Raw genomic sequence first — 13,402 nt, forward strand, 5'->3', positions numbered from 1 at the left:
AGTGCGGAAGCTCAAGATGCTTAAAGAAACTCGGAAGCATGGAATGTGGGTCCACTGGTGTGTCTCGCCATATCCCACAAAGCCAATGCCATTGGATTTAGACCAGGAGCTACTAACTACCCCTTTATTTCGGTGTCAGACGTCGGACGTGGTTTTGGAGCATGGACATCAACGCCTTTCTTGTATCCATTTGTCTCACTTCCGAAATTATGATCCGGGGCAAGGAAGTGTTGATGTTCGTCAAAATAGGAATACTTGCCTCCCTATGTTAGCCAAAAGGAAGTCATAGCATGCCTGCATACTGGGCAAGGCCACTTTTCATGTGTAAGCCAACCGTAGAACAAAGAGCATGTTGGTAGGTCATGCATGGATGTGTGAAACCAGACATACATATCTAAATTCTTCTTTGTTATGGCACCTGTTGATCGTACAAAGGTATTTTAAAAACCTGACCCAAAGGTATTTTAAAAACCGGTTCATACAACAATGTCAAAAAAGGCTAAAATACTAGATAACCTAGCTAGTTGCGTGCCTCCGAATGTGAGTCAAGTGGGCTACAAGCTACCAAACGTGTCCGTAGAAAATGTACGGTGACCCGCACACATCTTGACGCATGGTGGGCAGTCTAGATAGGACGGGCGGTTTTTTGTTTTTTCATACAACCTCAGCACTACTTGTCCTACCTAAACGAACCCGTTTCATGTTCGATCCGCGATTAGTTCGATGACTTTCGTAAATATTGCTTTTATTTTAAGTTGGTTACGCTACTATCGGTTCATTCCTTGAGCTCATCTCTCAGTGTAATAATGTGATTGACGATGAATCCGGTATGAAGAAAGATGTGAAGGTTCCAAATCATCTCTGCAAAAGTAAATCTATCCTACCATGTTTTCAATCAATTTCTGAGATAGTTTACTCCAAATGTACCGACTGGAACATCTGCTCTCGCCTCTCGGCAAGATAAAATCCCGTGGATCGAAGCTCTTCTTGGTCAGTAGTTTTCGAACTGAAATTCATGAACTCTGAATATTATTAACTGTATATTGACGCATTGTACCTACGAAAGCACGCCAAATTAAATCCAAACTCTACGCCGTGGCCTGCCCTCGCCCCCGACCAGGCTGCCCCCATGCGTCGCTGCACTTCCGCATGGTCGTGTCCTTCACTGCGCCGGCGCCGGCATGTTGGGTGCCTTCCCCACGGTGAAGCCTCCGTCGACGACGAGGTTGTGGCCGTTGACGTACTTGGAGTCGTCGGACGCCAGATAGAGCGCCGCCCTGGCGACGTCCTCCACCTCCAGCACCACCCCTTCCATCTCGTTGATGTCGCGCTCCACGATCCGGCGGTGCTCCTCCTTGCCCTCCTTGGGGTACCACGCCTCCAGGATGCGCTCCACCAGCGGCGTGAGGATGTAGTTGGGCGAGATGGCGTTGACGCGCACGCCAGAGCGCGCCACCTCCCCCGCCACGGAGCGCACGATCCCGACCACCGCGAACTTGGAGACGCTGTACGGGTGCGGCGTGAGCTGGCCCAGCACGCCCGCGATGCTGGCGGTGCAGATGATGCTGCCTGTGCGGCGCGGCGCCATGACGCGCGTCGCGTGCTTCACCCCGGCCATGACGCCCCGGGCGTTGATCGCCATGACGGCGTCGAAGTCGGCGAGGTCGAGGGAGGCGAGCGGGGGCCGCGCCAGGGAGCCCAGGATGCCGGCGTTGTTGAACATGATGTCCAGCTTGCCGTGGCGGGACACGGCGAGGTCCACGGCCGCGGCGACCTGCGCCTCGTCGGTGACGTCGCAGCGGGTGTAGGATGCCGAGTCGGCGCCGAGCTCGGCCGCCAGGGCGTGACCAAGGTCGTCCTGGACGTCGGCGAGGACGACCTTGGCGCCGTTTTTGACGAACTCCTCGGCGGTGGCCTTGCCGATGCCGCTGGCTCCACCGGTGATCACAGCCACCTTCCCGGCCAGCCGCTGGGTGCTCGGGGCCGTGGAGTAGCCACGGTTACCGGTGAAGACGCGCGGCATCGTCAGCCCAGTAAAGTTCTTACCCCTGAGGACGATCTTCATGGCTCGGAACATCTCGCCGGTTGACTGACCTCCTGAGGACGATCTGTGAAGTGTGAAGCGGGGGTGTGACCGTGTGACTACAGAGCAGCCGTTATTTAACAAGCCGACGAGGCCTCTCCGGCGATGCCGCAACCGGGACGCGCTGACTTGCATTCGCTGGCATCACGCTGTGTCGCTGTCTAAGCATGATCGGGCACCGAAGCAAGAGCAAAATATTCAGCTCGCGCGGCGCGTGTTTGGTTCCACCCACCAACCGGCCGTTCGCCTCCCTTGCGTCAGAAAACTGTGTCCATCTGCTTCATCCAAAAAAAAGTACAGTATACATAGAAGAAAACATTATCTCGATCTGCGTCAGAGAATATCTATAGTACTACTCGTACTACTGTATTATCTTGTCCATATCTCGCGACCCGCCAAGAATAGCCTCGCGCGATGCGTACGTACGGCTAATATCGCGTGAATACTAAGAGCATCTCTAACAGACGCGCTATATAGGTCGCGCGGCATAAAAACGTCCGATATAGCGCGCGCGGAACAGAATGTGGCGCTCCAGCAGGCGTGATAAATGGCGCGGCGCTGTAAAATTTTTAGGGCGCGCGGCGTTTTGCACAATCCGGAGCGGCATATCTGGCGCGTCGGCTACAGCGCGCGGCATCGCTCGTCCAAGCGCGAAAAATCCCCCGCGCTGAAACTTCCTCCTCCGCGTCGCTCCCCGAGCCCAATCCGTCGTCTCCGCGCGCCGCCGGCGATCCCGACGATGGACGACCCCGCCGGCAACCCGCCGACCCCTCCCTACTCTGTCACACCCTCCGCCGCCGCCACTTCCGCCGCGCCACCGCCAAACCCTAGCGGCGGCGCCGCGCCGGGAACCCAACGGCTGCGCGCGGGCGCTCTTCGTCCCGCCGCGCGGGCGCCGCACGCAGCGGCGCGCCGCGGCGCAGATGGCCGCGCAGGGCGCCGGCAACGCGCGGCCCGCGCCGAGGAGGGGGAAGGCGCCGTCGACCAAACGGCCTCACATCGGCCCCGCCGCCGTCACGGCACCGAAGAAAGCGAAGGCGTCCGTCCCCCGCCGACAGCCTCCTCCTCCGCCGCCGACCCAGCCGACGCCTCCTCCTCCTCCTCCGCCGACCCAGCCGACGCCTCCGTCCGGCAACCGCGCGGGCGCACATATGGTGGATGGTGAAATGCCCAAGAGGTAAAAAACACTACTTTCTTGTTGAATTGTGGTTTAGATGCATACCTAGCCGATGGTAATGAATTTCATTGCAATGTAGAGTGGATGATGCGGCATTCATGGAGGCAATGAATGTTGGATCCTCGTTCTTGCATGACGATGAAGCCGCCGATGGGGAGGAGGAATATGAGGATGTAGATGAGGAAGGAGAAGGGTTGATTGAACCTCGCCATCCCGGTCGGGCCGCCAACTACACCATAGCGGAGGACAAGAAAGGCAACAAGAAAGGCATTGTTTAGGGATGTTTAGGGATGTGGGAAAGAAGAACAAGAAAGGCAACAAGATTCTTGGCAAGCCATTCACCTTGCATCATTGCTATGAAGTGCTAGGGAATGAAGAGAAGTGGAAGACGCGCGGCAAGTTGGATGCGGCAACTATGGCGGCCAATGCTACCGGTGATGCAACAATCATCGATGATGATGATTCAAGTGATGAAGGGAAGAAGAGAAGCTCCACTCCTCACTCCGTCAACAATGGGCGGAGGAATGTGCATGGTAGGAAGACCGCCAAGGAAATGAAGGGAAGGAAGGCCGGAGATGATGACATTGCCATGGCTATGGAGAGGATTGCAAATGCAAGGTTGCAAGCAAATGAAGATAGAAAGATGCAACGAAACTTGGAGAAAGAGGCTATGGATGCTATTGAAGCTAGGAGAGCCGCTTTGGAGGAGAGGATTGCCGCCAACGAGGAGAGGAAGTTGGCTTTGGAGGAGAAGAGGCAAGCCTCCGAGGAGTATGCACGCCTAGCGGAGGAGGAGAGGAAGCTTTTCTTGATGGATACTTCCCATATGGATGAGAGGCAAAATGAGTACATCAACCTTCTTCGCGATGAAGTGTTGGCCAAAAAGAGAGTGTTGGTAGCCAACTTGAACACTTCCACTACCGGCATGTTTGGAGGAGGCATGTTTGGAGGAGGCATGCCGACGTTTGGAGGAGGCATGGGAGGCATGGCCGGCATGGGAAGCATGCCCATGCCCACCATGGGAGGCATGGCCGGCATGGGAAGCATGCCCATGCCCACCATGGGAGGCATGGCCGGCATTGGAGGCATGGCCGGCATGGGAGGCATGGCCGGCATGGGAGGCTATGGAGGCATGGCCGGCATTGGAGGACCAAGCTATGGAGGAGTGTTTGGAGGGACCATGGGAGGCTCCGTGAGTGGTGTGTATGGGAGTATGGGAGCACCACCGGGTGGCTTCGTGTCTTCCATGAATACTACTATTCCTCCTTCAACCCAAGATGACGAGGAGGAAGAAGAAGGTGTTGACTTGGAAAATACGGAAGTGTGATATGCATTTGTGATATGCATTGTTCCACTTTGTCCATTTGAACCATATGTCGTGTGTCATTGTTGAACTACGTCATTTTGTGTGTCCTTGTTGAACAATGTGATGTTGTTGCACTTTGTATCATTTGTTTCATGAATTATGAATGCAATTTATGTTTGTTTATTTGATCTTTGTGAATGCAAAATAGTCTAGAAATCTGTTTTCCGCGCCCGCGCGCGCTGTATTTTGCCGCGCCTGGCGGAGGACCATTTTTCCTGCGCGCGCACGGGCTGTATAATTTTTTTTTTTTTAAACGGGGGCAAAAGCTTTGCCCCAATCTATTGATTAAGTGAAGAAGTTTAACATGAAAGTACATGCGAATGAATTACAAGGGATTACTCTCCCGGCATCATAGCCCCAATCTATTGATTAAGTGAAGAAGTTTAACATGAAAGTACATGCGAATGAATTACGGGCTGTATAATAGCGCGTCCGGCGGAGGAAAAAACGGCACAGCACGCGCTATCTGTTTACCTCGCGCGGATTCTTAGTTTTAGCGCGCCGCGATATAGCGCGCCTGTTGGAGATGCTCTAAATTTACTTTGTAAGTACGGCTACAATCTCAACAACTTCACAGCGATCAGAATAAGATAGATGAAGTGCGCAGCCTCGCCCTGAAAATAATGCACAGCGATCAGAATCAGATAATATAAGTCACTCTTCATTTTACACCATGCTTTCCCATTCCTTTCATATAACAAATATGATACTGTGAAAGTGTACTCTTCTGGGACAATGGATTTGATCCAGAACGTTTGGGTTTTGCAAACCGGATCAAGGTATGTTCGATTAAGAATTTAAGATAAATTGGATCTGTACTTTTTTTTTGCTTGTTTTGTGGACACACATTATAGGGGAAACCAAGTAACCACAACATGGTGAAAGTGCAAATTCATCAAAAATCTTTAAATGAATTTAACTTTTTTACTATCTAGTTATGCATTTGTGACAATAATAACTCCTGCAGAGAAAATTCATCTAGATTGCCACGTTTAGAAAAATTTGGCCCTTGTTTTCTGATGCATGTCGATGGCGCAAGGTGATAAGGGGTGGCCCGATCTTCTCAGTAAGCTACGGTGGTGATGATGATCACGGGGTGATGGCAACGGAGAAACACGACGATGTAGTGGATGATAACTTGTATGACGCAACGAGATCTCTCGATTGGTCCCTGTCGCCAGATGCAACAGCTCTCAACCCTGCAAGATATTCGCAACTCCACACACTTGCGCACGTAGCCGCCGACCACGAAGCGGTAAGTTGCAACCGTCTAATTCCCAATGGAACAGCAGATCACACAAGACTTAAACAGGATCTACACAATATCCAAGCAATATGGTGTAGGGAATTCAATAGTTTTGCAGAGCAAACAACTAAGAACTAGGGTTTATCTTAAACGTGGTCTAAAGCAACTTGTGGGGCGTCCCAGGGACTTATATAGGCGTGCGGGACGACCTCAGAGTCCAAAATGTACGAAAATAACCGACCCGGAATAGATCCGGTCGAGACAGATCGGGACCGGTCCGGTCTGGAATCCGGACGACCGGGCTGTGGACCGGCCGGTCCGGTCTGTGGTCCGGTCAACCGTTCGGCAACCGGAAATCTGCGAGGTTTCCGGTTTTCGTCCGGTACGAGGGGCTTCCTCCGGTTGGCGGCCGGTCGACCGGGCCAGGGACCGGGCGGCCCGGCGTGGCGGCCGGTCTGACCGGGCGCTGGACCGGCCTGGATTTCTTCGTCTCCTCTCGCGCATGCCTCCCGCTCCTCCCTCGCGCGTCCATGAGATATCTTCATGTCCAGCTCCATGTCCAGCTTCACGTCCATCTTCACGTCCAGCTGCTCCTCTCCTCGTGCGATGCTTGTCTCCTCTTCATACCTGATAATACATAAGTAATGGGACTTAGGTAGTATAAAGCTCTCATCAATTAAAGTATCGTTTAGGAACAAGTTCACCTGTTGTTTAAGTAGCTTCGCACGAGCTCGTGTCATTGGTCCAATCCTGACTTCATTGGACTTGAGCTTCACAGCAGGTTCATCTTCAGTTGGTAATGACGGAGGTAGTAGTGAGGTAGGGATGTCCTCATCATCTCCCCCCCTTCAAAAGGCGTCGACCCCGACGCTCCAAGGTCTTCTCCGTCATATGGTGTCAAATCAACAACATTGAAAGAATTACTGGCACCAAACTCATCCTCTGGAAGATCTATCGAGTATGCATTATCATTGATCTTGGCAAGCACTTTGTAAGGACCATCACCACGAGGCTTCAACTTAGACTTCCTTAGCTTCGGGAACCTATCCTTGCGAAAATGTACCCAGACCAAATCACCAGGCTTGAACAACATCTCCTTGCGCTTTCTATTCATCCTTGCAGCATTGCTCTTGCCTTTCTTTTCAATCAACTCTTTAGTCTTCACATGAATCTTCTTCACAAAATCTGCCCTCTTGGATGCCTCCATATTAACTCTCTCATGTATAGGCAAAGGCAACAAGTCAAGTGGAGTAATGGGTTTGAAACCATACACCACCTCAAAAGGACATAGCTCCGTGGTAGAATGCACCGCCCTGTTGTAAGCAAACTCCACATGCGGCAAACACTCTTCCCACTCCTTCGGGTTCTTCTTGATCATGGATCTCAACAGTTGTGACAATGTTCTATTCACCACTTCAGTTTGACCATCAGTTTGGGGATGACAAGTAGTGCTGAACAGCAGCTTCGTCCCCAGCTTTCTCCAAAGCGTCTTCCAAAAGTAGCTCATAAACTTCACGTCACGATCAGAAACAATAGTCTTTGGGACTCCATGTAGACGTACAATCTCCCTGAAAAACAGGTTAGCAATATGCGACGCATCGTCGCTCTTGTGGCGAGCAATAAAGTGGGACATCTTAGAGAATCTATCCACTACCACAAATATAGAATCATGGCCTCTCTTAGTACGCGGCAAACCCAACACAAAATCCATACTAATATCCTCCCATGGTGTAGTAGGTGCCGGTAAAGGAGTATACAAACCGTGAGGCTTCAGCTTGGACTTGGACTTGTTGCAAGTAATGCATCTCCTCACATATCGATCCACGTCCCGCCTCATCTTTGGCCAATAAAAGTGGTCAGCTAGCATGAGTAGCGTCTTCTCACGCCCAAAGTGACCCATCAAACCTCCGACATGTGATTCCCGCAATAAGAGCAAACGCACGAGACGATTCCGGAACACATAGTTTGTTAGCCCTAAACAAGAACCCATCATGTATGTGATATTTTTCCCATGCTTTACCAAGAGCACATAAGCGATATGGTTCAGCAAAATCATGATCGAGTAGCATATAAATCACATAGTATCTCTAAACCAGGAATTTTAACATCAAGTTGAGTTAATAGCATATTCTTCCTAGATAGAGCATCGGCAACAATATTATCTTTTCCCTTCTTATGCTTAATAATGTATGGAAAAGACTCAATAAACTCAACCCACTTAGCTAGACGCTTATGCAAAGTAGATTGGGCTTTCGGGTATTTTAAAGCTTCATGATCAGAATGTATGATAAATTCTTTTGGCCACAAATAATGTTGCCAAACCTCAAGAACTCTAATTAAAGCATACAATTCTTTATCATATATAGGATAGTTCAACTTAGCACCGAGAAAGTTTCTCGGAAAAATATGCAATTGGGCGACCCTCTTGCATCAACACACCACCAATTCCAATACCACTAGCATCACATTCAATCTCAAATTGCTTATTGAAATCAGGAAGTGCAAGCAACGGTGCAGAAGTTAACAATCTCTTAAGTTCATCAAAAGCATGATCTTGGGATGCGCCCCACTCAAAAACAACACCCTTTTTAGTTAAATCATTCAAAGGTGCAGCAATAGTGCTAAAGTTGGGCACAAATCTGCGATAAAACCCAGCAAGACCATGAAAACTTCTTACTTGACTCACATTCATGGGAGTAGGCCAATTTTGAATAGCTTCAATTTTAGACACATCTACTTCTACTCCATGCTTAGAGACAACATAACCCAGAAATATGACCTTATCTTTGCAAAATATGCACTTCTCAAGATTACCATAGAGTTGATTATCACGCAACACTTGCAAAACATGTCTAATATGTATAGTATGATCAGATTCATTGCGGCTGTAGATTAATATGTCATCAAAGTAGACAACCACAAATTTGCCAATAAACTCACGCAAAACATGGTTCATTAATCTCATGAAAGTACTAGGTGCATTAGTTAACCCAAAAGGCATTACTAACCACTCATATAAACCAAATTTTGTTTTAAAGGCTGTTTTCCACTCATCCCCTTCTTTCATCCTAATTTGATGATAACCACTACGCAAATCAATTTTAGAGAAAACAGCAGCACCACTCAATTCATCTAACATATCCTCTAAACGGGGAATAGGATGACGATATCGAATAGTAATGTTGTTTATAGCTCTACAATCTACGCACATACGCCAAGTACCATCTTTCTTAGGAACTAGAATAACAGGAACAACACAAGGACTAAGGCTTATGCGGATATAACCTTTGTCGAGTAGCGCTTGTACTTGCTTCTGTATCTCCTTCGTCTCTTCGGGATTAGTGCGATATGGCGCCCTATTGGGCAGCGATGCTCCGGGAATCAAGTCAATTTGATGCTCAATACCTCGCAATGGTGGTAGTCCTGCGGGTACCTCCTCCGGAAAAACGTCGCCGAATTCCTGCAAAACATTAGAAACACCAAGAGGAAGAGGGGTCATGTCGTTAGAAACCAAAACCGTACCCCTGTACAAAAGCACAAGAGGCATGGCCGTAGGATCCTCACTAAATTCTCTCATGTCTTCTTTGGTGGCTAATGAGACTAAGGAATTCACTCTCTCACTTTTCATTATATCACTCACGACATTACAATTCTCTCGCCTATCTAGAGGTGCATCCTCCAAATTCACTTCGATCTTCTGACGAGACTCATTGACAATTTGTTGTGGTGACATAGGCTGTAAGTTAATTTTCTTGCCCTTGTACTCCAAGTGATATGTATTGGCACGGCCATTGTGTTGCACTGAACGGTCATAGAGCCAAGGCCGACCCAATAAGAGGTGACAAACCGTCATAGGAACCACATCAAAATCAATGCAATCCTTATACGGTCCAATCGCAAACTCAACACGCACCATGTGGTTTACCTTCATCTCACCATTGTCGCTCAACCACTGAATATAATATGGATGCGGGTGCGGTAGATACTTCAACTTCAACTTGGTACATAACTCCTTGCTTGCTAAATTGCGGCAACTCCCGCCATCAATAATGACCTTGCAAGCCTTGTCAGGACCAACTAAAGCTTTGGTTTGGAACAAATTGCAGCGGCGAGTAGATGCACTAGACAACACATTAAGAGCACGCTGCGACACAACAATGGTGCGAGCATCAGAAGGATATGCATCTTCACCATCAGTGTCATAGTCATCATTGTCTGGAGCATTTGGATCAACATCATCTCCAGTCTCATATTCATTGTCCTCATTAATAAACATGACTTTGCGGTTAGGACAATCTCTCTTGAAGTGACCCTTGCCACCACATGTATGGCAAAGCATATCGCGGTTGCGCGTTGTAGACACACCAGAACCACTCGTACTTGCAGCAGATTTGGACTTCTTTGCATTAGATACATTGGAGACCGGTTTGCTAGGCGGATTAGAGTAAGGAGCAGAGCGCGTCGAAGGCGCCGGCGCTGTAGAGGGCGCGCGGGGTGTAAAACGCCCAGCTCCTGTAGCACGTCCCTTAACCTTTGCTTCTTCAGCCATCTGTGATTCAGCTTCTCTTGCATGATGTAACAATTGATTCATATTGGTGTAGGTGTAATGACGAACAATGCCTTTAACATCATACTTCAGTCCATTCAGAAAACGCTGCATTGTCATCTCTAGAGACTCACGGACACGACCACGTTGCATAAGCATCTCCATCTCCATGTAGTACTCATCAACAGTCTTCACACCTTGCCTCAATAGTGTTAGCTTATCAAATATATTACGCATGTAATTTGTAGGCACAAAACGAGAAGTCATAACCTCCTTCATTGCACGCCATGTCCGGATAGGCTGCGCACCATCTTCGTCGCGGTTACGAACCAAAGAATCCCACCAACGCAATGCATAACCATCAAATTCAGAAGAAGCAAGCTTGATCTTCTTATCTTCAGAGTAATTGGGATGTAAGCTCCACAACTTCTCAATCTTGAGCTCCCAAGTGAGATATTCTTCAACATCAGCTCCTCCTTCAAACTTGGGTATGGAAAACTTGGGCTTACCCAATCCATCTTCTTCATCCTGTCCACGACCATTGCGGCCAAGTGGAACCCAACCACGAGGACGATGACCACGAGGTGCACCACGAGCATTGTGTGCATCATCTTCAAGCTCAGGATCTTCATCATCGTCTTGTTGTTGTTGTTGTGCAGTCAAATTCTCAATAGCGATGAGCATATCTGCAATATTGCGCTGTATATCCGTCACTTGATCAGACAATCCAGTGACAGTTGCATTAGTAGCATCCAGCGTTTGTTTGATCTCGTCAACTGTACCCTTAAGCTCCTCATCCTGAGCGCGGAATTCACGTCGCATCTCATTACGAAGAGCCTCAAACTCCCTCCAGTTAATAATATCTGCAGAATCCTTGTTCTCCTGGTTAACAATCTTATGATCACTAGCAGACATGATTAGTAGGTTAGTGCACTAAATCAAAGATATATGGTGGTACTCTCACAACTCACTCAAAACTGATAAGAAAAGGAAATCTTACCGTTCCAAAGTAAATTAGTGTTGCTTACCACTTGTAGTAACAACTAGTGCACGGATGTAGCGAAGAGAATATCAAGGGTATAAGAACAATCACACGACAAAACAGGGTATATGTGGGGCTGTAGGTAGGCTACCTATTTGCACCAATAACAAGCTCTAGCGCTGACCGTAGACAACCAATGATACTCACACAAGGCGATATAAATGGGGCAATGCAACTATATGGAGGAAAGGTTGCAATGCACTAGAGAGACGCTAGCAAAGCTCAACAAGACAGGCACAAGATTGCTCAACTACGGGTGCAGTAAAGAAAACTTAGGCCTTTCACTTGATTCAACTAGCACGACACTTTTCTTTTTGTATTTTTCTTTTTGTAATACACGCAGCTATGTAGCTCTTTTTGCTTCTTTTCTATTTTCTTTTTTTTTTGATTTTATGACTCAACTCCTTGATAACACGGCCAACAAGATATGCAAAGCACCAAAAACCCTAACGAGCAACCTGTCGAGCGGTAAAACTAGTCTCTTCTGGGGAAGTTCCTAGTCACGAATATCGAAAGGCTGTGTCTATGGTTGGGAACAAGCACACTGTACGCTATGTGGACTCGGAGTAACAAAACTGACACAATATGATAAACTAGATGATAGAGACAACTCAAACCCTAACAATTCTACTAGAAGAAAAATAAAGTTACGCAAAAACAACTACGAAAAGCAACTAAAACTCGAAATAAGTGCAAGCTATGGCTATGGCAAACCCTAACCCTAAATATTTTTGGCTTTTTCTGGATAGGAAAACACTCACAACTCAACTATGGGGTGGATTGTGGATGGCTTACCGAGGAAAACTAGAAATCTGATACCAAGATGATAAGGGGTGGCCCGATCTTCTCAGTAAGCTACGGTGGTGATGATGATCACGGGGTGATGGCAACGGAGAAACACGACAATGTAGTGGATGATAACTTGTATGACGCAACGAGATCCCTCGATTGGTCCCTGTCGCCAGATGCAACAGCTCTCAACCCTGCAAGATATTCGCAACTCCACACACTTGCGCACGTAGCCGCCGACCACGAAGCGGTAAGTTGCAATCGTCTAATTCCCAATGGAACTGCAGATCACACAAGACTTAAACATGATCTACACAATATCCAAGCAATATGGTGTAGGGAATTTAATAGTTTTGCAGAGCAAACAACTAAGAACTAGGGTTTATCTTAAACATGGTCTAAAGCAACTTGTGGGGCGTCCCAGGGACTTATATAGGCGTCTGGGACGACCTCAGGTCCAAAAAGTATGAAAATAACCGACCCAGAATAGATCTGGTCGAGACGGACTCGGACCGGTCCGGTCCGGGAATCCGGTCGACCGGGCGTGGACCGGCCGGACCGGTCTGTGGTCCGGTCAACCGGTCGGCAACCGGAAATCTGCGAGGTTTCCGGTTTTCGTCCGGTACGAGGGGCTTCCTCCGGTTGGCGGCCGGTTGGCGGCCGGTCGACCGGGCCAGGGACCGGGCGGCCCGGCGTGGCGGCCGGTCTGACCGGGCGCTGGACCGGCCTGGATTTCTTCGTCTCCTCTCGCGCATGCCTCCCCGCGTCCATGAGATATCTTCATGTCCAGCTCCATGTCCAGCTTCACGTCCATCTTCACGTACAGCTGCTCCTCTCCTCGTGCGATGCTTGTCTCCTCTTCATACCTGATAATACATAAGTAATAGGACTTAGGTAGTATAAAGCTCTCATGAATTAAGGTATCGTTTAGGAACAAGTTCACCTGTTGTTTAAGTAGCTTCGCACGAGCTCGTGTCATTGGTCCAATCCTGACTTCATTGGACTTGAGCTTCACAGCAGGTTCATCTTTAGTTGGTAATGACGGAGGTAGTGGTGAGGTAGGGATGTCCTCGTCACAAGGTATGATGTGATGATTGAGTCTAAAAAAGACACAAAAATGGAACAAATGATGGAGACAAGGCTGGACATGATG

The 13,402-nt window shown here is 48.6% G+C and overlaps 1 protein-coding gene across 1 annotated transcript; it reads right to left on the reverse strand.

Annotated features, from left to right (window-relative positions):
* Positions 1-1,162: 1,162 nt before the first annotated feature.
* LOC124679371 (momilactone A synthase-like) lies at positions 1,163-2,077 on the reverse strand. The gene has a single exon (XM_047215144.1). It carries the CDS (start codon positions 2,075-2,077, stop codon positions 1,163-1,165), a length of 915 nt encoding a protein of 304 aa, XP_047071100.1.
* Between the last annotated feature and the right edge of the window lie 11,325 nt (positions 2,078-13,402).

Source organism: Lolium rigidum, chromosome 7 (genome assembly GCF_022539505.1).
Source record: "Lolium rigidum isolate FL_2022 chromosome 7, APGP_CSIRO_Lrig_0.1, whole genome shotgun sequence".
NCBI classification, from domain to species: domain Eukaryota; kingdom Viridiplantae; phylum Streptophyta; class Magnoliopsida; order Poales; family Poaceae; genus Lolium; species Lolium rigidum.